Source organism: Rhipicephalus sanguineus, chromosome 7 (assembly GCF_013339695.2).
Source record: "Rhipicephalus sanguineus isolate Rsan-2018 chromosome 7, BIME_Rsan_1.4, whole genome shotgun sequence".
Lineage (NCBI taxonomy): Eukaryota > Metazoa > Arthropoda > Arachnida > Ixodida > Ixodidae > Rhipicephalus > Rhipicephalus sanguineus.
In genome coordinates, this window is record NC_051182.1 from 39,919,026 (window position 1) to 39,943,425 (window position 24,400).

Below are 24,400 nucleotides of genomic sequence, written 5' to 3' on the forward strand. Positions count from 1 at the left end.
CTATCGTTCAACCCGCTCCAACCCTCTCCCAGCGAGGCTGTGTCATGCTCCATTACGGATTGCAGAAATAGGATTATTTACCCGCCTTGCTTCTCTTTCGTGACGACCGCCGTGCCACTTGTGGAGCAAAATGGGCGTCATGTGAAATGGACTTTAGAAACCGTTGTTTCCTTACACTACGTACAAGCAGCAGTAAACTCTCTTTCCCCGAATTCATCCAACATCGCTTTTAATCTCTCCAATCTGTAGTGATGAGCAATTATCATTTTTGACTGAATCTTAAAAGTGAAGTTAATGAGACGAAGTTTTCAAGTACTCTGGCCCAAACAAACATTGGCCTTCTTGAGATTTCTCTTAGGCATCTCACGACTGCCCACTGCTCAACACTTCCTCTTCATGTTTCTGCAAGCCCTGCCATTGTGTTAACTTTTTTTTGCGAAGAGTTATAAGGACTTGGGGATATATACTTTCACGCCTCTTTTCTACGCTGCAGTCTTGTGTTCACTGAACTAAAAGCGTTAAATTTCTGATAATCTCGATGGTTACTTTCTAGATATGACATCAACTACAACAGCGCCATCAGACACGGTGACAACAGATACGCAAACCACACAGGCAAATACAACGGATGAAACTTCCAACTCCAGCAAGACCGGTAACACGACTGCAGGTAACTCGGTTTTACAGTGTAAGCTGTTATGAGCTCACAACAGCCGTTTTTGACGGTGTAGTTTTCTGCTGCCGCCGTCGTCTGTCGAAGCTATCACGCACAATGAGTAAAGAAACCAGGGTTCGAGGCGGATTCGCACGCAGACATTCTGCATGGCAAGGAAGTGTTCTACCACAGAGCCAGACCAGCGCTTGAAACTATTTGGAAAAACTGACACGGCCCGTTATGCTTTTACCCAAGCCCACTCGAAGGACAAACCATTTTCTTTTCCTCCTCAGTGGTTTGTATTGCAGGAGGATCGAAAGGTGGGCCAGTTGGTAATTCATTTTCTTTGTTCAGCGAACTGGGAGCGCAAAAAAAAACACAAAGGACGAAGCGAGGAACCACATAAGAAGAGCGCTGACTAACAACTGATTTATTTTCCACATCGGAAGGACACATTTGCACACAAATTGCGCATTTGCACACCTTACACGCTTCGCATGCTGTTCATGCCGTCATCATAATCTTTTTTGACATGCGCAATTTGTGTGCAAATGTGCCCTTCCGATGTTGGAAAATAAATCAGTTGTTAGTGAGTGCTCGTCTTATGTGGTTACTCGCTTCGTCCTTTGTGTTTTTTTTCTGCGCTCCCAGTTCGTTGAACGAAGAAAATCGATTTTATTGATCACTCACCCCCCGAAAGCTTTCTGCTACCAACTTGGCTTCACGTTGCCTAAGGGATAGGACGCGACTCCGGGATCACCCCACCAAACGACGATGTCTTGTGATGCCGTCATCAAGTGTCGTCATACTGATGTCATCATAATGCCACAAATTTTGGCGACCTGTGCCGACATGGGTTGGCTTCATCACATGACGATGATTTCTCGCAACACTCGTGTCGACGCCAGCGGTCGCCTTTCGCCTTTGATTAGGCATCTGAGGCCTTCAGACACCCTGTAAAAGCGTAATGCATATGGAGGTATAGCGTTAACAGATTCAATATTGCGTGGCAGAAGAGTCGCACCAGCTGTCACACCACAGGAGTTGCGTAACAAGTGAGTGGTTCAAAGCTTCCCACTCAGCCGTAATTCTGTGTCGTTCATCATCCGCCACAGATGCAACAACGTGTGCAGTTACGTAGTTGCGCCTGGTGCCTGAAAGACGCGTAGTGGGGACGCCAGTACTTCGGAAAGCCTGATTATCTACCAATACGAAAAGAATGCCTTAGAGGACTCCCAAATGCGAACAGTAACTGTCGGCGCCAACACGAGTGACGCGAAAAATCATCACCATCTGATGACGTCACTCTATAACGTAATCAATCAACTGAGATTGACCACGATGCGATTGACTGAGAAGGAAAAGTTAGGAGACCTGCCCCTATATGGAAAATGGGACCAAGCGACGCTTGGTATTTGCGCGCGTGACCTACTATATTTCTTTCATTCTATCGCATTGCGCAATGCTCCCTTCTATGTTCTTCCTTCCTCCATGCGGGAATTGGACCTGCGTGCTTAGCGGCGCAACACGTCGTTTGCTCCAGGCAACAACGATAGTCATGCATGAAGCAACGAAATGTAGCAATGAAAGGCAACAACGAAATGAAGCAACGTGAAATGACGAGCGACCTCATTTCCATAGCAGAAACGGCTGATCGTATCGTCGACAAGCCCTGCATTGAGAGAGCATCGGTTATTGGAAAACGGCGCATGCAAATATGAATGTGATCGGCGCCCCTGGGAGGGCCTCTTTGTGCACACCCGCTGGCGCCGGGCATTCGCGAGTTGTGCCGTTACCGCCTCCGAAATCTGTAACTGATCGAAGCTCACCGGCAAACTGCAGGGCACGAAGTTAGTGGTTGTGGTTCTGATCCAAGTGAAGAGTTAGACATTAAGGCGAAAATCGTACATGCTGCATTAAGCGAGCAAAGTGACCATCGGTGGCGGCGTCAACGTCAAATCAATGCCCGCGTCACATATCGCCAAACTTTGTGACTTCCTTGTGGCGCCACCGTGGCGTCACTATGACGTCACATACGTCGACAACACGTGATAACGTCATCACACGAAATCATCGCATGGTCAAAGGTGTGCCGATCCCTGAGGTGCAGTGAGTCCAAGTGAGGTGCAGAAATTTTGCAATGGTGCGGATCCTAGATGCCGTGCAAAGCCATGCCAGGTTCAGAAAGCTTTCGGGGGCAAGGATCAATACTTCGGTTGAGAAGAAAAAGAATATCGCTCACTGTTAATTAGAAGTTTACCAACACCATCAGTGCGACACCACTCTCAAATCTGTGTCCTGCCTTAGGGCCGCATTACTTAAAAAAAAACACCGTGTAATAGTCATAGGAAGGGTTCCTCGTCAAAACAGTTCAACATTAAGGTCCTCACTGCATTCTAGTAGGTGTTGCTTGTAACGGTTTCATATACGGAACGTTGATACTATTTCCCTTAGCAGTGCTGTCCTGCAGAAGTTGGCATTGTTTGTGAAATGAATCTAGTAATGAAACAATCTCATTCTGTGTAGAAAAGACTCAGCCTTCATGTTGCCAGCGAAGGAAAGCAGCATGTGAATGCACTATTTTGATTTCTGACAACCCCATAGGGTCCCACTTTTAGGCCGCTTTCCTAAGTCGACGTCTTCTGTTCATTGCACTAAAAACGTTAAGCGCCTGATAATTTCAATGGTTACTTTGTAGATCCGACATCAAGAGAAACAGCACCATCAAACCGGACGGCGACGGCTACGCAAACTGCAAAGCAAAATACAACTGTGGAAGCCTCAAACTACACCGAGCCTGTTAACATGACCGGAGGTAACTCAGTTGTTTTAACACAACCTGTGGTATAACATACGAAGCGAACCTCGTAAAAAGAGTTCATCATTAAGGTTTTCACTACTTACTAGTAATTCTTACTAAGGTTTTACAACAGAACCTCTTCCTTTTCCTCTTAGCATTGCAGCAGATGCTCGCATTGTTTCTGAATTGCATATTATGTTGGAATACTCTCGCCATGCACAGCAGAGACGCAGTCTTGGTAATTTGCATGTTAATGTACTCTTTTAATTAATGATAGATATCCGCATTATGTACGTAGCATAGAGTGACAGCGGCAAAAGGTTGCCTGTGACAACTTTAAACAGTTCACGCTCTTTATTGCCTTTTTTGCTTATCTCTTCATCTGTTCCCAAGAGCCAGCGGTACGTCGGCAAACAATACTCTATCTGATTAAGTTTCACGCATCCTTGTTGTTTCTCTTATTTTTCGGTCAGCACGAAGACCAGTACCCATGCAACAAGCAGAAGCCATTCGGAATAGCCATTACGCATGTCATAGAAGTTTAAGCAATGTCTTTAGAGCTTGGAAGAAAATACTTCGTTTCTTCAGTACAGTCAGTCTACTTATAACATTAAGACACTTGAAAACATCGAAATTAAAAAATGACCTCGGAAGCATACTAGGGAGGGGGGCGAATACGCGAAGCGTTTCGTTCGCAAATGAGTGCTGTCATTGGCCTTTCCGGCTTTGTTAATGATATTCCCAGCATCCCGACTGATTGAATATTTACCTTAGGAACGTTATAGCCTAAGGTTGCTTTTAAGTTTTTGTAAGTACGGATCCTTTGTTTTGCAACCGGCTTCACCAGAACAAAGTGTAAAGTTGGGCAAGTTGGCACGGATTCATGATAAAACCAGCGCATAAGACGGGCTGAAAGAAAACAGGTGCGTCAAGACAGGAGCATCCTGTTTTCTTTACAACCCGTCCTTTGTCTTATGCGCTGTTTAACATCATGAATCCTCGCCAGAACAACATGGTTTGTCCTAGCCCTACCCAGTAATTAAGAAATTGCCCTAATAAGCCACTCAATGCTTTATAGATATTATAACTTTTTTGCATCCAGCACATTAAAGAAGGCCTTCAAAATCGTACATATTATCTCCTTGCTGTAATAACAACACAAAAAAAGGTTAATACAATCATTCCCGTCTCCTTTGCAGGCGTAAACATATCTGTCAGGGTTTACTTCTTCTACGATTTCGAATTTGAAATGCAAGCATACAACCGGGACCAAGGAGACTGCAAAGAAATAAAGAAGTATCTCCAAGCGCTGTTAGCGAGCGTGAGTATTCCTTCAGGCGTTTTACAGCGAAAGCTGTTATGAGATCACAACTAGGGCCGTTTTTGGCGCCGTAGTTGTCCGCCACCGCCGCCGCTGCCGGTGTCCGTAACCACTATCGCGCGCAATCAGAAAAAATAAAAATGAAATAAGAAAAAATATCCAGGATGGAACGAGGTTCGAACCTGGACACTCTGCATGGGAGCATAGTATTCTACCCCACAGTCATACCGGTGATTGAAACTGCCTTACAAAAAGACCCTATACAGGTTTCATATAGGGAAGAAACCGCATTAACATATGCAATTTAGTGTGGTAGACGAGTAAAATAACAACCAAGCGTCACACAACGTGAAATTTGTAATCAGGCGTCACACAATGCGAATTGCGCAACGAGTGGGTTGGTAAATGCTTCCAACCCATAACAAAGGGCTCTGCCATAATTCTTCGTCGTCATCAGCCACATCATCAACAAAGTGCACTAATGCCTTACAGGTGTTTAGCGGGTACCACGGTTCTCCGCAGATTGACGAAAAATTGCGTAGTAGCTGCTTCCCTACTTCACAAAAATTATGATGACTTATAGCCTAATGGGTTCCTCGCGAGTGCGCTTCTATTGGTTGCCAAGGAAGCCCATAAGGCTCCCATAATCCATTTCCTGAGGGTCTCAATAAAGTTAATTCCCTCTCTTTCTTTCTCACTTTAACCTATGTTATAAAGCGTGGTGGGAGAGTTAAATAACGATCGGGCGTCGCACAATGCGAATTGCGTAAATAGTGGGTCGTTAAATGCTTCCAACCCATTACAAAGGGCTCAGCCATAATTCTTCATCGTCATATACCGTCGCGTCAACGAAGTGCACATAATGCCTTAAAGATGATACCTCGCTTCTCCGTAGAATGACAAATAAAGTCGTGGTGGGTGCTTCCCAAATAAACAAAAAATATTATTTGTCGCGTAGTGGTACGCTGCTAGTGTACTTGTATTAGTAGCCACAATAGAGTTGATAACAGGCTCTAGACATGCCGCTCTTCCAGCTTTCGCTGGCTGTGCTGCGCTTTCCGCGCAAGCCTGGCGTTTTTTAGCAGTAGTATCACTATTTTTATGTTCCAATTTTCATTTCGTTCCAGCACGTCATATGTTTCCTTTTATGGTACGTGAAATCAGAACTTAATACTAAGAGCATCTTGAAAAATACTTGTTAAGAAGGCATTACCAGACAGAGTGAAAGGTGCCTTGACGGAGAGAGGCTTGCGCGTAAATATGCAGTTATCTGTTCTACAATGTTGCTGTTTATAAATAACCAGAGCTTCGTCTGACGAAAAAAGAGAATCTCGCAGCTATTGTGGTCTGTTCGATAGAATATTCGAAAATTTTCGTTTCTGAAACTATGTAAACTTGCGAAAACATTTTTGTTTCTGTGGGCCCCCAAATCGAGCTCATAAACTAGGCTTACTTTTTGTGACAGCCTCTGGTAAAGGTTTTCACGATTGTGGATAATATATTCTTTCTAACGATAATTTTAGACTTCGAAATATGTCCAGGAAGTTCTCTCGTTATAAGACTATTACTCGTATTCTTCCTTAATTACAGACTAATTGCTTGTGTTTTTCTTATAGTAGCCACAGGAAATGTATCTTTAGCGCAATGACACGTAAAGAAGAAAACCTTATTATTTAGTTATGCGAAAGCTGAAAAAAAATGCCAGGCCTGCGCGGAAAGCGCAGCACAGTCACAGCGAAAGCTGGAAGAGCGGCATTTATAGAGCCCGTTGTAAACTGTCTTGGGGCTACTAATACAAGCACACTAGCAATGTACCCACTACGCCATAAATCACAATATTTGTGAAATTGGGAAGCACCTACAACGCCATTATTCGTCATTGTGCGCAGAAGCGAGGTTCCAGCTACGCATATGTAAGGCATTATGGGCACTTTGTTTACGTGACGACTGATGACGACGAAGAATTGTGGCTGAGCCCTTTATAATGGGTTGGAAGCTTTAAACGGCTCACCAGTTACGTAATTCGCATTGTGTGACGCCCCGGTGGCTCCCACCATGTAATATAACATACATTGACGTGAGAAAGAGAGACAGAGAGAGGGGGAAAAACTTTATTGAGACCCTGAGGATATGGATGATGGGCTCATGGGCTTCCTTGGCAACCAATGCAAGTGCACTTGCGAGGAACCCACTACGCTACAAATCATAATTTCTGTGAAGTAGGGAAGCAGCCACTATGCCATTTTTCGTCATTCAACGGAGAGCCGTGGTACCCGCTAAAAACATGTAAGGCATTATGCGCACTTTGTTGGTGTTGCGCCTGATGACAATGAAGAATAATTGCAGATCCCCTTGTAGTGGGTTGGAGGCATCCAACAGCCCACTCGTTGCGCAATTCGCATTGTGTGACGCCTGGTTACAGAATTCGCGTTGTGTGGTGCGTGGTTGTTATTTGAATCTTCTACCACACTAAATTACATATGATAATGTGGTTCCTTCTGGACATGAAGCCTGTATAGCATCGTTTTGCAAGGCAGCTCCAAGCACCGGCATGGCTCAGAGGTACAACACTGGGCTCCCACGCAGAGGGCCGAGGTTCGAACTCCGTTCCATCCTGGAAATTTTTTCTTATTTCGTTTTTTTTTTCTTATTTCGAGCGATAGTGGTTACGGACACCGGCGGCGGCGGCGGCGGCGGCAGCGGCAGCCGCCGTTCAAATGATCTCATAACAGCCGAAAACGGCCGTTGAAATGATCTCATAACAGCTTTCGCTGTAAAAGTGCATTAAGATATGATGTTTTTTTTTAATTCCACTTGCGTTGATTACAAAATGCTTCATCAGTATGGACGTTCTAGCACTTGTCAGCGTGCATATATTTAGGCGGAAATTTGCGTACATTATAAATATTTTCTGATTTTTTTCTGTTTGCTGCCGTAGGCTGAACTTCGCTTCCAGCACCTCAAGAATGGCACACTGACATTTCTGTTTGCGGGGCTTAATTTACTGAAATTTCACGTAAGAACAACTTCTGGACATTGCTGTTGCGTGATTCACACTTCTGCCTGCGTGGACAAAAAACTTATCTAAATTTGTTGCTTTCAGGAAGCCTCACAGATCAGGGAGGTGCAAGGGGAGTCGTTAACGGTTTCAACACTTTACAAGTTCCAACGATTCATACAGGAAAAATATAGACGATTACATCATTCAACGGACATATTTGTCTATATTTCAAAGTGAGACAGACATTTTCTTCATTCTATCGCTGTTTTCTGACGAATGGATTTAATTTGCAGCCGCACCATGATTTCGGAATTCGACAGTACGAATGCATCTTTCGGTGAGTATTTTTCAAGATTTTTATTATTGAAATATTATATCACTTTAGGCGTCACCAAAGTGCATATTTTCAAGTACCTGCATGTCACTTTTGCACATTGCGCTCATTAAGAAGACTGAGCGCTTTGTGCCATAAAAATAATACTGCCACGTGGCTGCGATGGTGAAGAAGGTAGCAGTCGGCGGGTTCAAGACGAAACTCTTTATTTGGGGCGAACTTGTGTCCGGAAAATGAAAAGTCACAGTACAAGCAATACACGCTGTACGCTGCTAGCGGTGAACAGAGCGTCGGGCATCGGTAATCTGATCTTCGGTTAGGCGCGTCGGAATTTACACATGCGCGGCATCGAACAATCGAGTCTTATCGCTGGTGGCTGTTCTGGCTCCAGAATAAACTACACTGCTCGCGTTGGCGCGCTCAAGCCTGTCAGACGATTCTGATATAATCTGGAAGGTTGCCAGACATTCGGGCGCGGTTTGCGAAATGCAGTGGATATATGTATAATGGACCGGTTATACAGGGTGTTTCAAGAAATGTGTCCAACCTTCTCAAAAAATCAGGTAAATGCGATATTTGATTGCTGCCTTCGGAATTGCTTTTTCTGTAGGGGCAGGGATTTTAAGATGCTTAAAGAAATCATTTGGGACTGTAATTGAAAAAAAGTTAAATTAACTTTTTATTTAGTGGAGTTAGGTGGTTGTGTCAAATGGGAGAATTAAAGTTCTTTATTCCAGAAACCCAACCCAACTTTGAGATTTCGAAAAAGTGGCACCTAGTAATAATTATGAAGTAATGAAATTCAAACAAATTCAATGGCGAAACCTAAACAGAAACATGGAAGAACACAACTGCCATATTCTTCTGAGACGTCCAAAATGAGTGAATGACTTTTTCTGTATCGCTAGGCATCTTAAGATGGTTAGAGACTTGACTTGAGACAGTAATTAACAAAGTTAAATTAATTAACATTTTATTAGTGGAGTTAGGTGACTGTGTCAAATTGGTGAATTGAAGTTCTTCGTGCCGGAAACCCATCCCAACATTGAGAATTCGAAAAGGCGGCCTCTAGTAATAATTACGAAGTAATGAAATTCAACCGAATTCGATGGCTTTCGCTGTTGAAAGCCGTTGCATTTCGTTGAATTTCATTACGCTACAGCAATTACTAGAGGACGCTTTTTCGAAATCTCAAAGCTCGGATGGGTTCCTCGCATGAAGAACTTCAATTCTCCTATTTGACACAACCACCTAACTCCACTAATTAAAAAGTTAATTAATGTAACTTTCTTAATTACTGTCCTAAACGGTGTTCTTAACTACCGTAAGAGTCCTGCCGCTACAGAAAAAGCAATTTTGAAAGCCCCGAGCAAATATCGCATTTTCCTGATTTTTTGAGAAGGTTGGACACATTTCTTGAAACACCCTGTATATAAATACAGAAAGGAGTGCGCGTGGCAATACTTTGCTGCCTTTTGAGTACATACATCGGAAAATGAATTAAGACAATTTCAATAACTCGGAATTGTTCATTATTCTCTAAAAGGAGGTAAACTTTAAACAGAAACTTGTGCCCGGAATATGAAAAGTCATGGTACAAGTGGCATCGGTAATACAGCAGCAATTACGCGCGTGATACTTTTTCGAAGTTGCGATGCACCCACTACGTGTTCGCAAGGGAATACGGGCAGTAATGTGTGTGTCTTTTGTAATGGGTGGCCGGCTTTAAACCACCAACTCGTTATCCAGTTCACATTGTGTGGCGACCGATGGCAACATACGCTTGTACCCCGTTTTACTGCGATATTACACCTCGTACTGTGACACCTGTACGCAGGCCGCGTATGTTTGTGAAACATTGACGTTAATTTCAGTGCAGTTACAAGCAATGGAGTTCAAGTGCCATGTCTGTGTTGAATAAATACCATGAAAGAAAAAAAAATGGAGTGGCTCAGTGGTAAAACACCTGCTTGCCACGCAGAGGGTCTGCGTTCGATTCTCACTCGGACCTAAGGTTTTTTTATTTTTTTGGTCACGGACAAGATCATGATTTTTCGCTCACAACCAGTGACAGCGACGCGGACATCGGAATTTCTGCGGAACGAGCTCTTTAACGCTATCGCGTTAAGCGTGGCCGGTGCGTACGCGTCCTGTGTACAGGTATCACAGTACGAGATGTAATATCACAGTAAAACGGGGTACAAGCGTCTGTTGTCGTCGGGCGTCACACCACGTGAACTGCATAACGAGTTGGTGGCTTAAAGACGGCCACCCATTACAAATGGCACACACATTACTGCGCGTATTAATGCTTAATGGCGAAGCTTAAGCGTCCCATAGTACGCGGCGTCGGTATCGGCGTCGGTGTCCGCGTCGCTGGTTGTGAGCGACAAAATCATCATCGTGTCTGTGACAGAAAAATTAAAAAAAAACGCCAAGTCTGCGCGGAAAGCGCAGCACAGTCACAGCGCAAGCTCGAAGAGCGGCACTTCTAGAGCCCGTTATAAACTATCTTGTGGCTACTAATACAAGTACACTAGCAACGTACCCACTAAGCCACAAATCATAATTTTTGTGAAGTTGGGAAGTACCCACCACGACATTACTCGTCATTTTGCGGTGAAGCGAGGTACCATCTGTATGGCATTATGTGCAGTTTCCTGATGCGACGGCTGATTACGATGAAGAATTATGACTGAGCCTTTTGTAATTGGTTGGAAGGTTTAAAGGACCCACTAGTTACGTAATTCGCATTGTGTGACGCCCCGTCGTTATTTCACTCTCCCATCACGCTTTATAACATACGCTAACATGAGAAAGAGATAGAGAGAGGGCATTAATTTTATTGAGACCCTGAGGAAATGGATCATGGGAGCTTTGCATGGGCTTCCTTGGCAAGCAATAGAAGTGCAGTTGCGAGGAACCCACTGCCTTCTAGAAGTGCAGTTGCGAGGAACCCACGTGACACTATAAATCATCATAATTTTTGTGAAGTAGGGAAGCAGCCACTATGCAATTTTTCGTCATTCTGCGCAGAAGCGTGGAACCTGCTAAACACATGTAAGGCATTATGTGCACTTTGTTCATGTTGTGGTTGACGACGATGAAGAATTATGGCAGAGCCCTTTGTAATGGGCTGGAAGCATTCGACAACCCACTCGTTGCGCAATTCGCATTGTGTGACGCCTGGTTACAGAACTCGCGCTGTGTTACGCTTGGTTGTTATTTTACTCTTCTACCATGCTACATTACATATGTTAATGAGCTTCGTTCCCGACATGAAGCCTGTATAGGTTCTTCAAGCACCGGCATGGCTCTGCATGGGCTCCCATGCAGAGGGCCCAGGTTCGAAGCTCGTTCCATCCTGATAATTTTTCTTATTTCGTTTTTTTTTCTTATTGCCAGCGATAGTGGTTACGGACACCGGCGGCGGCGGCGGCGGACAACTCCGGCGCCAACAACAGCCCTTGTTGTGATCTCATAACAGCTTTCACTGTAAAATAAAATAAGTAATAAAAATGTTCTGTCCGAGTGAGAATCGCACCGAGGCCGCCTGCGTGGCAAGCACATGTTCTACCACACAGCCACGCCTCTGCTGGGAACTGCACTGAAAGTAACTTTGATGCTTCACAAGCATACGCGTCCTGTATGCAGGTGTCACAGTACGACATGTAATATCGCAGTAACATTGCGTGGTGCAAGCGTACATTGCGTACGTCGCCCCGCTCGTTGCGATGCGTGCGCGCCTCCGGTGCACTTCGCCCTAGAGGGCGTGGTCGCCGGCGCGCACGCTTACTTCCGAGGGGGAGGGGTGGGTTGTATGTCTTGTGCTTTCCCCGCGATGTCCGCGTTGAAGTTAGAGCGTACGAAGGTCTCTTCGCCCGCTGCAGCGGCCGCGTTTGTGAAAGGACCGCGCTCTTCAAACAGAAATAAGTAACAACGGTGACAGTTGTTAGTTCGCGCTGGTCCTGTGTATAGCTGTGCGTTCGTTTCGTGCGTCCTTCTTACTGTTTGAGCAGCGCGCTTAGAGTGTCGAGCTGTGACACTTGATAGTTCGCGCTCGTCCTGTGTCTGCACTTTTCGTGTGTCCATTGCGCTTGAGCGACGCACTGGAAATTTCCAGCTGCTTTTTGTTCTTGACGTTACATTTAAATTTGTCGTATCGTATTCATTGCTTTGCCGTTGCGGCGAAATTAATTTTTTTAAACCCACTTTCAATATGTTTTTTTTTCGTTTCGTGCTTTGTTTCGTTCTATTGTTTGTGCATTACAAATGATACATTACTAAGGCTTCCAGCGTTTCGTGGACACGTATGAAAAATTTCACCATCTCCCACTAAAGGGAACCATGTGGGGATGCGAAGGAGCGCATGGGTCGACTTATAGTTCCGTTCATTACGGGCACCTTGCCCGATGTTAACGCGTCCTTGCATGTGGAGCACACCATGAATTCACTGTAGTTGCTGTTGCTGTTATTCATCCCAAACTTTTGTTGGAGCACACCACCCGGGTTCATTGCGCGTCTGCAGAATCTCGTTCCCCGACGCCATCACGCGATTGCTAGGAGAGTGTGAGGGGCAGAGGCCACAGCGTCTTACCTAGCTCCTTACACAGGCCCGAACGTGCTAGCGCGTGCCAGCGCGTTCTGACTAGAATACAACGCGTTGGTTCATCGCGCGTCTCGTTCGCCGACGCCATCACATGAATGCTGGGAGAGTGTAAGAGGGAGAGGCCATAGTGTCTTCAAGGTAAATGTAAATGGTAGCGAAGCTTCCATAGAAGCCCATACGTTCAGAAAATGGCGGCTCATCAGCTGCTCATGGGGCTTAGCGCCATCTGTGTGAGGAGGGAACACTTCCGGTGGAACAAAAAATAAAGCGGATGTGATGCAATATCCGGTAAAAAGTGACGTCATTTTGTTGTCACTAGCGCGAAATTTGACCTCAAAATATTTTTCTTAGGCCCCTTATCGCTAAGGACTCGCGCTACGGCGAGCCGGAAACCCCTTGGCGAGTTCATTGAAGCCATAGCGCTGATAAGACAGGGAGCACAGAAAGAGGACAGGACGTGCACGTCCTGTCCTCTTTCTGTGGCCCCTGCAAGGTCCCGGTCTTATCAGCGCTATGGCTTCAATGAACGTAACAAACCAACTAGCCCAAAAGTCTGTCCCCTTGGCGAGTGCGCTTGAAGACAACGCTAGCTAAACTAATATCGACCCGTGACTAAACAGCGGTGTTTAAGTGTACCGCCGTTCAATTCGCCTTGGCTTTACCAGGAAACCTTAGTCTTGGAGCTTTTATTCTGCGTTGGTGTTATCTTCCATAGGGTGAATAAAGTAGGCAGCAGCGTACCTCTCATGTTCGCAACGTTGCTGATGTTCTTCGCACATGCGCAGGGGACTTAAAGAGCGCATTGCATGTGTGCTTCAGTTCTATGAGAAAACATGACTCCTGGTCACGCCAAAATAATGATATTTCAGTTTTATTCAATGGTAACAATAACGCAATTTTATCACACCCTACACAATGCGCAACAAATGTCGTAATAAGTACAAAAAGTGTGTACACTACATGCACTATGTTTTGCCTTAGGTTCCGATAAATTAACCTTACGTGTAACGTATCAAGACATGCGAATTGTAGTGCGAAACATAACTTAGCGATCTGCTCACCGATAGCAGGAAATAAAGTAGGCACTGCGTGTTCACGAAGGAAACCGGGCAGCAGGAATACTGATCCATGAAAACCCAGCAAGCACACTACTCCAAACCGTTGCCCCGGTGTCTTATCTAGAAGAGAAGGCTCGCCAGGCATACGCGTGTTGCTATTGCATCCTTGGAACACCACATCGTTTCCGCGAGTACCGAGGAAAGCGTTCGGCGTGAAATGTTAGCCGCGTCGCGCCGTTGCCCGTTAAACACCGCAGCCAACACGTTCACCAACGATGAAACGCACCTCGCAACTTCGCGAACACCAAAATCAAATTCTCACCACAATAATTCACATAACGCGTGCAAGTGCGAAACACCACAACACGTGAGGGGACGTGTCGTTGCAGACGAGTTTACGAGCGCGCCTTTCGATGCACCGCAACGGCTGCACTGAATAACAATGACGTGCTCCTTTCTTCAGGGGGCGCTAAGAAAAAGGTTTTTCGTAATAATTAAACACTGTCATACATTCTTGGCACGTTGCACCTACATAATATCGTTCGGGAAATAAATGTAATTTGTAAAACATAAAGATTGCTTTACGTCTACAATAAAACTTGGTTTTTCGCTATTAGTGTTTGTTCCCTCCAAGCATAGTCGCGCTTCAATCGCAGCACCCATAATTCTCCTTGCTGGTGTCGTTGGCAATAGATTCTGAACCGCTTTTCGCCCGAAGCTTCGCGACCTATTTGGATCGACCTTGGTGTCTTACCAATGCCACCTAGAAAAAAATGTCTTACCCAGCCCCTTACACAGGCCCGAACGCGTTAGCGTGTGCCGCACACGTGGTTTTGTCGAACGTTTCTAGAACCAATTCAGTTTCGCAGTTCCCCATAGACGCTTGCTTTCCGAAGCGGACGCGACGGCCGACGCAAGAACTAGCGGCGCTGCAGTTCCTTCTTGCATCATGCCTCACGCGTCGTCTGCTACGACCTATCGTCGCTGCAGCTTTCGGCGGCCGTGAAAGTCGAGATTCCGAGATTTAAACTTTTTCAATAACCTCGACTGTTTTAAAACGCGATTATTTCACAAGCTATTGCTCAGGAACATCAAAGTATAATCAAACGTGACCAATAATAATGGTACAATATCACACGTATTGCTAGCTGTCCTCTCGCGCGAATATTCCATTGCCGTCAACCTGTGTTTAGCAGCCACGGTGGAACAGTGGTTGGGTGCTCGGCTGCGGACCCGAAGGTTGCGGGATCGATCACGACTACGGCGGTAGCATTTTTTCTACGGAAGCGAAAATGACACTGGCTCGTGTACATAGAATTGTTATCCTAAGAAAATCGTAAAACAGAGGACCGCTGTTAATTTTCGGGCGTTTTAATTCCGATTTCTTGAGAAATGCGTACAATCCGAACTACGGGTGATCAAGGTACCTTATTTGAATTCCCTAAGCTCGGTTAGGCGACTTTTAGCGAAGTTAGTTCCCATATTCACGGTTCTGGTGGGATAGGCGTTCAGAATCTCAAGATATTTCTTGCAAGTTCCTGCTCAGATTCAGAAAAGTGATGACCGGTGTTCCTTTCCTAGGCGCTCGTGCAACACGCGCATCAAGATGGCATTCTTCAGCTTTGTCCCTTTCACACACGATCTGCTTCCCAAGCGATCACTGTTCGTAAACAATCTAGCGCTGACCCGTGCTCCTAATAAGGGTTCCAGAAGTTGCGCCTTTTCCTTTCCTCAACCTCTCCTCTCTCTCTCTCTCTCTCTCTCGCAAACAATAGCGCACGGAGTACGGAGAAAGCGAGCACAGAGAAACGATCAACGCGTCGCAAGCGGCTACTCCTCACGCGTATGAGATCGCTACGGCAGGTGCGTCGCCTCCGCGATTACCTTCGGCAACTCGCTATTGAGAGCAACGATGCGTTGCCGTATCCGATGCCGGGGGCCACGGCAAGTGAAGAAAAATGGTACAGCAGCACCGTAAGTTCGCGCGTCGGCCGCGTGTGCCGGCACGCGAGCGGGGCTGCGAAACTGAATTGGTTCTAAAAACGTTGGTTTTGTCTGCGTTACGCCAAGCAAAGACAGCATACGGCAGCCCGGGCCCCAAAAGTGCTCTGCACGTATCACCATCGATACGGTCAAAGAACAAGACGAAGAAGACTTCTCCTTGGCGCGAGCGCGCGCTCAATATGTTCCAGATGGCAATGGTAGCTTTTAGGAAGAGGACGGTCGCCAATAGAACTACGGACTAAGCCCACCGCAAAAGCGGCTTCGCTTCTAAAAATGAACTCTACATGTAGGCGATAGCCTCTGATGAATTATTAAATGCGAAGCATTTCTTAGCGAACTTCTGCGACTTTGAGCGTATCTATCTATCTATCTATCTATCTATCTATCTATCTATCTATCTATCTATCTATCTATCTATCTATCTATCTATCTATCTATCTATCTATCTATCTATCTAGCCGCCTACGACTTTGTGCTCTCCTGGCCGTTTCGTTAATCGGATGTATACCAAAATTGGTGTGTCAAAACATGGCCTTATTACGAACATAAATGACAGGTCATATCATGAAAATCATGACACGCGTGTCATGAACAGCATGATTTACATTCCACGACCTTTGGGCTCCCTGGCCGTTCTGTTAATCGGATGTGTACCAAAATTGGTGTGTCATAACATGGCCTTATCACGAACATAAATGACAGGTCATATCATGAAAATCATGACACGCACGTCATGAACAGCATGATTTACATTCCACGGCCTTTGGGCTCTTGCGGCCGTTCCCTTAATTTCATATATACCAAAATTGGTACGGCGTGACAAGAGTTGATGACGAACATAATGACAGGTCCTAACATGCAAATCATGACGCGCATGTCATGTGCAGCATGATTTACATGACATGGTCCTGGGGCGCTCGCGGCCGTTTAAATGAAGGGATACATACGAAAACTGGTATGACGAGACATTTCTGTATGACGAACATAACTGACACGTGGTAACATGAAAATCATGATATGCATGTCATGTATGACATGATTTACATGCCACGCTCATGACGCACTCGCGGCCGTTTCGCTAGATTGATATACACCAAAATTGGTACTGTGCGATGTGACTTTATGAAGAACATGAATAACAGCTGGTAGCATGAAAACCATGACATCCATGACATGTATGTCATGATTTACATGCTACGCTCATGGTGCATTCGCGTCCGTTTCGCTTGCGTGATATACACCAAAATTGGTGTTACGCGACACGACAGTATGACGAACGTAAGTGAGACGTGGTAGCATGAAAATCATGACATGCAAGTCATGTACGACCTGATTTACATGCCACGCTCATGATGCGCTAGCGGCAGTTTCAGTAGATTGATATACACCAAAATTGGTATTGCGCGATGTGACTGTATGAAGAACATGAATGACAGTTGGTAAGATGAAAACCATGACATGCATGTCATGTATGTCATGACTTAATTGCCACGCTCATGATGCATTCGCGGCCGCTTCGCTAGCTCGATGTACACCAAAATTGGTACTGCGCGAAGCGACTGTATGAAGAAGGTAAATGAGACGTGGTAACATGAAAATCATGACATGCATGACATGCACGACATGATTAACATGTCATGCTCATGACGCACTCGTGCCGTTTCGCTTGCTTGACATACACCAAAATTGGTATTGCGCGATGCGACTGCATGACAAACGTAAATGAGAGGTGGTAACATGGAAATCATGACATGCAGGTTATGTATGTCATGATTTACATGCCGCGCTCATTGTGCATTCCCGGCCGTTTCGCTAGCTTGGTATACACCAAAATTGGTATTGCGCGACTCCACTGTATGACGAACGTAAATGAAAGGTGGTAACATGATAATCATGACATGCATGAAATGCACATGATTTACATGTCATGCTCATGGCGCACTCGTGGCCGTTTCGCTAGATTGATATGCACCGAAATTGATATTGCGCGATGTTACTGTATGAAGAACATGAATAACAGGTGATAACATGAAAACTATGACATGCACGCCATGTTTGTCATGACTTACATGCCACGTTCATGGTGCATTCGCGGCCGTTTCGATAGCTTGATATACACCAAAACTGGTATTGCGCGATGTGACTGTATGATGAACATTAGTGACAGGTGGTAACATGAAAAACCATAATATTCATGTCATGTGTGGCATGATTTACATGCTCTACTCATGGTACACTCGCGGCCATTTCGCTCCTTTGATATACACCAAAATTGGTATTGCGCGATGTGACTGTATGACGAACATAAATGAGAGGTCTTAACATGCGAATCATGTTATGCATGTCATGTGCGGTATGATTTACATGCCACTGTCATGGTGCGCTTCCGGCCGTGTTGTTAACGTGATATATACCAAAATTGGTATGGCATGACACGAGGGCGTGATGAACATAAACGACAGGTCATGCATTTATATACCAGAATATGCGTTTCATTGGCATGGTGTACACTAGATTGTGCATGCATGCGTGCATGGCAAACACGCGATATATATGGTGGACTAGATGCCATGGCATGAATGATTTCATTTGGCTCAAAGACAAACAAGGCGATGTATGCAGCTCTTATTTGCTGGCTGCTTCGCATTACATCGATTCCCACAGTGCGTGGGATCTGCCGAATTTTTTTTCTGTGGGAAGCACCGGCGCGCACTTCACGCTTCGCCTCTCCACACGTTTCATGTTAGTGGAACTGAAGCACCTTTCCTTACATGCTTGTTCCCTCTGCAATCTTTTTTATTCATAAATTTGCTATTATGTCCTTTTATGTGCATTTCTATATGAACCTGAAGTTACGTGCGTTAATATTGCATGATCTAGATGGCTAATTCATAAATTTAATTAAGCAACGTTTTATTTCTTTAGCTTACCGTGCCTATTTCAAATAAGTATATTGAACCAAGGCAGCAGGGCCGCCAACGCAGTAGTGTCGTTTGTTTAGTAGAGAGAAATATTGGCCGGTGCGGTTAGCACTTACTCAAAAGCATCGCATGGTGGAGTTCAAGATGAGCATGTCTGGCGTGTTCTCGGGGAATTCTGGCTGCTGTCGCTCCTGTTTTGGTCCCACTTTTACATCCGGAGCATCCTATGGCGGAGTTCAATCCGGTGGTGGTGTGCGGCGTGACCACCCTTACTACGCATGCGCAACCCCCTCCCCACACCTCTCCTATCCCCCTCTCCCCTTCCACTCCCCTCCTCCACTCCCACTCCCCCTCTGAAACGCGGGCTCGACATGGCGAAACGCTGCTTCACTTTTTCTTCATTTTTCTTCCTTGAGATATTTGCGAGATGCACATATGATATTCAAGAAATTCCAGAGCATGAACCAATGAAAACATTAAGCAAGCATATCTTGATATTACAAGAAAAATTTTTGGTCATCAGGCAGCGCGGAGACACATATATGACCAAGGAAAGGCTCCAGACAGGCAACTTCCGGAGCCAGTGTGAAAACAAGGTGCTACTTGCTGTGACAGTGGAAGCAAAGTGATGTGCTACCCAATTTGCGAACATATTAACACAAACATACATATGTTAACCAAACGATACTATCCTGATCTTCATTTTGTAGAACTATTCTCTGGTACATCTCATGGATTCACAATTACAAAACCAACAGCAACAAGAAAATCTAAATCTGACAACCTTATTTTCAGGATACGCCTACCAGTCCGGGATCTGCACGGGAAACAACGTAGCAGTGGTGCGGGACAGCGCTGTTAGTTACACCGGTTCTGCTGCATTGGCACAAAAGATCGCACTGCTGTACGTACAATATGTTATGTTTGCGTTTGTTAGTGTGAGCTTTTTGCAAACCAACTAAACAATTTCGCCAAGCATATCAGTTCTTTTAAGAAGATTATTTTCTTAATCATTACAAAGTTATGTTTACCATTCTTGCAGTGTGCGCTTCACGATAAACGATGTAGTTTCTTTTATAACACTCCCATACTGTTGAATGGATGCTCCAAAGTCGTACAAAAGACCACATTCTTTCCACCACCCTTCTCCTCTTCGTGGGACACACAGAAGTAATTAAGTAGTATTGTGACAAACAAAAGGCATCATGATGCTTGAAATACGAGCGCGTAACTACATTGGGACACAAGATGACAGGGACTGTGAAGCTACACGCTCGTATTTTGAAATATCATGAATCCCCAACTCGTGCAATAAGCCATCCTGACAAAAAGCATCTTTTGGCGATTGGGGTCTAAACATTTTTCAACACATAAGTTTCGTGCAGTTAACATTATCATAATGCGACTATATTTCCGAGTTACACCTCCGCATAACGTGTCATGCAGGCCTATTTTAGTAGTAAGTCATTACTCCGCCTACCTCGGTTGTGGAAAGTCGTGTGTTCAATTTCCAAAGCCTTTGGCCATACAGTGTTTTTTAGCAGTACAAGCTTACCTCCGGCCGCGCGCGTGGCTTTCATTCAGGGTTGTTACGGTTCGAGTTCGAGCCGAAGTTTGTTCCAACGCTCTTAGTACGACGCGTTTGCGCAACCGAACAGCGGCTCAGAGTCCGTCTTTTGCGCGGCCGCTTTGCCGGAAACAGGCAAGGAATGAGAAGTAGGAGGAGCGGAGCCGTCGAGCTACGAGGTGTCACGAGCTCGACAAACATTTCTTTCCTTGTGTTTGTGTGCCATGTCTTAAGATCCCGTCGACAAAAGCCTTGTGAGCCGCAGCACTTACACACTGAGCCACATGTGAAAGAAGAATCGCTTAAGAAGTGAGCAATCAACTGAAGACGAGTATATGCTCCAAAAATAAGTCAGATAGAGGCATGGTGGTACCAAGCGGCATCACCTACTGTTGCGTTTCTTCAGGCTTTACAGAGACGCAAGAGCTTCTTATTTCTACAGAGTAAAGTGTCTTTCAATCAAGGCTCATATTTGTCCATGTTCTCCGTAGTCTTGTGTACTCTTGTATAATGTGACGGGCGTGAAAAACAAAGTAACAAGGACAGACTTGCAGACGATGGTGCCGTGGTATTTGTTGCTACACTTGTATATACTGCTAGCACCTTTTACGAGACTAAAGCTCGTCTCTCCTATCCTTTCGTCCATCCCTGTGCCTTCCATCACTTCAATAGACCGAGATCCCTTTTGCAGCTTTCATTGGTGTACCGGAGGGGTGCTCAGCAGCTGTTGGCGCTATACCTAACTAACGTAATCAATTATCTCATTGCTCTAGGCTCGGAGCTTCGTGGGATGTGAACAGTACAACCCCGGGATGCATGAGAGAAGACGGTTATCTCTTGTCTACAGACAACGGCACTTCAAAGCACTACAACATGTCGAAGTGCAGCCAGGAAACTATGTTTGGGAATATTACGTTGAAAAGGTACGAAATCGTATTGCTTGATAGAATTCTATTACTTCGTTAGGCTTATTTGTCTGAATTGGAGAATATTGAGAATTACCGGATCTCCATCCAGAACATAAACGTGTAGCATGTCTAACATGTCTCTATAAGTAGCATGTTTAGTAACATGTAACATGTAGCATAAGTGGCATGTATAAGTAAAATTAGCATGTCTAACAAACACAATCTTTCTGCTGAACTTACCCCTAGCGTAGACGCTTAATTTACAACGGCCGTACGCTCTCATTTCCTGCCCCGAAGCGGTTAGTGTACTTACGTTAGACTTACTTGTAGACTATTGCATTGACAGGCAGACACATGAGACCCAGAACAAAAGCAGTTTATTGTTGTAGCGTCTTGTGTTTTACAAGTAATGCCAGCCCATAGGTGTATCTACCAGGGGACAAGGGGGGCGCTAGCCCCCCACAGAGAAACGTTAGGGGGCGGAGACCCCATACGTTCGACAGTGGCCACTGTCGGCTGCCCTCTGGGAAACCATCAACTGAGGCGAAGTTTTATTTCTACACAGCGCTCACTTGAATATATAATGAAATTTGTCGTAGGCTTCTTCTGTGCTGATTGTCTTCCGTTATCGCGACCACGCACTGTAGGTTCTCTGCTGTGCAGGCCGTCTATGCGACGTTTTCGCTATTTGCGCTACAGCATTGCAGAAAAAAATATCGCTGAGTAGGTGCTCTACATTGTTACAGCACTTTGTCATGACATTATTCTGCTCTGCCTGGCCTAAAATTTACATACTCGATGACGCAAATACGGGAAGGAACCAGCAAGCGTTTCATGGACCGATCAAACGCTTTTCTTGTTTCAGCAAATTATTTTTTCTCATCGGAAAGGAATACCATCACCGCTGCTGTATATCCAATTTGCTATCCGTCGATGAGTGTTCAGAAGTGTTGAGTGAAGCAAAACAGAAAGGCGAGCTAGTTGGCACTGATTCATTCTTGCATAGCAGAAGTGCAAAAAGGACAAGGACAAGAAAGTGTCGACTCGTCGCTTTCTTGCCGGGCTTGAGAACCAGAGAGTGGGGACGAAGGTTGGCTTGTGCAACTTTGACCATCTTTGGCATTGCGTCATGGTTAGCCAGCTTTGTGGCGACTGCCCAATCTTAGTTTCTCGATGCATCATTGACGCTGGTGTCTATTGGCGCTCACCACTAGAACTTTAAACTCGTCATCGGATTCCTCGGTTTGTCCTTGTGGCGTACTACGATAGTCAACTTCCTGAGCTCTCTTTCGCGCCTTGAAGGAAGCTGCAAAAGGATTCTTTTGTGTCTCGCCTCAAGCCCAGCACGTCCTTGGTATTCCCCCCCAGTACAGGCACTCCTTTTTGGGGGTTGCCGTTGTTCTTTCCGTACAGCGTTAATCTGGGCTTCGCTTTGCTCCCAAGCTTGGTTTTGACTGTGAGCAATTTCAGCCATTTTACAGCATTGGATTGCTTTTTCTAGCCCGTGAGCTCGCGCTCTCGCAGAAGTGTTGCGCTCGATTTGCTGTCTTTCGTGCCGTACAGCAGTTGGCCTCGACCCATGGAAATTTTCAGCTCTCCAAAATTGCAGTACTATGACTTAGCTGAACATCCGCCAAGAATGGCTCAAATGGTTCATCGTCAAGCTGCATGCCCTCAAGCTGCTCGTATATTTCATTCCGCTTCAGACTACAGTACTCCTCGAACTTCTGCACAATTACATCGTAATCATCGCGTGGCTCATTCGTCAGTTGAAAGGTGTTAAAAACATCCATTGCTTCCTGACCTGCAGGTGAAGGAAGATTGCTCCTTTCTGGGCCTTTGTCCGTTCCGGCGTCGTTGTTGTGGCCTTGATGTATAGCTGCATTTGTTGGCGAAATTTTGTTCAGTTTTCTGCACGAGTTCCAGACAGCAGCGGACGCTCGGGCGGCGGCAACGCCTCTATGTTGTCGTTTCACCTGGAGTCGGGACGCTGGGCATGAATTTCTGACACCATGCATCGACAGGCAGACACATGAGACCCAACACAAAAGTACTCTGTTGTTGTAGCGTGTTGTGTTTTATAAGCATGGAACTTTCCTCCATGTGTATGAGTAGGGCTCCGTGTTTTTGGATAAATCTAAAAACATCCGAGAAACATTCACCGGTAAAATTTTTAAAATTTGGATTTATCTGATAAACTCACATTTTAACGGCGTATATGAGCCTGTTCCATTCTTTATCGAAAGGACACGTTCGAAGCAGTCATTCATAAATCGGCCGGTTTGACCGATATAAACTTTATCTCAAGCGAACAGTATCTCGTAGACCGCACCCATCGTGCATTTAACAAAGGGCTTATCGAGCGCGGAGCAAGAGACGTCAACGCGTGTAGCGCCCCCGGGACCGCAGTGCCGCGCCGTGGTCCCCTGGCGGCACTGCGGCGCGGCAGACGACATCAAATATACGGACCTCTCCTTGCGCCTCTTACAACACGCTTTAAGTTTCTAATACGCACAAAAGTAGGCTTTTTGTATTCAAGTATTTACGCTTGTGTGTATATGTGCTTGTGCATTCAAACCTCTCGGACAATTAGAAAACGCTTTGTGTGTTGTGATGTTTTCGTGTTCAGATGTCATTTCTATTGGGATATTAGAGTATTGAGAATAATGAAAATTAAGTCCCGAATTTCGGAGAATGTAGGAATTTATGCAAAGTAAGCCCTGATGAACGCAGAATTTTCTATTAAAACAATAAACTCTGAATAACACCCGCCGTATTTCATGAAAAATAAACTCCGACAACATAGAGTCCTATTATAAGTAATGCCGGCATCATTGTTGCTAGACCAGCTACACAGTTCCCATTCAACTATATGTGTGCGAAAATCAAATATTGTCTTCACACTCAAACAATGAGCCATTAACGCCGTTTTGCTGACAAGCTGCTAAATAGGTTACATCGTCATGAACTGCTTGATAACATTTAGATCCAACCGCTATGAAAAACAGCAGTAAGCTTCACGGTCACAGGACAGAACGGTGATCATACATGTCATGTGTGTGCAGGATTAGCGCTGTCCTTCGGGCGATATTCCTTTTCTGCATTTACGTAAAATCAATCTATCTATCTATCTATCTATCTATCTATCTATCTATCTATCTATCTATCTATCTATCTATCTATCTATCTATCTATCTATCTATCTATCTATCTATCTATCTA

The 24,400-nt window shown here is 45.1% G+C and overlaps 1 protein-coding gene across 1 annotated transcript in view; it reads left to right on the forward strand.

Moving 5' to 3' along the window:
* Positions 1 to 600: 600 nt before the first annotated feature.
* Positions 601 to 24,400, forward strand: part of LOC119400668 (uncharacterized) — a 44,063-nt gene continuing 20,263 nt past the window's right edge. Inside the window, exons 1-8 of the mRNA XM_037667688.2 lie at positions 601 to 670; positions 3,354 to 3,470; positions 4,655 to 4,776; positions 7,715 to 7,792; positions 7,880 to 8,010; positions 8,071 to 8,114; positions 19,499 to 19,607; positions 21,044 to 21,193. Coding sequence (XP_037523616.1) covers positions 3,461 to 3,470; positions 4,655 to 4,776; positions 7,715 to 7,792; positions 7,880 to 8,010; positions 8,071 to 8,114; positions 19,499 to 19,607; positions 21,044 to 21,193 — 644 coding nt within the window. The 5' untranslated portion in view covers positions 601 to 670; positions 3,354 to 3,460. The remainder of the gene's footprint in view (positions 671 to 3,353; positions 3,471 to 4,654; positions 4,777 to 7,714; positions 7,793 to 7,879; positions 8,011 to 8,070; positions 8,115 to 19,498; positions 19,608 to 21,043; positions 21,194 to 24,400) is intronic.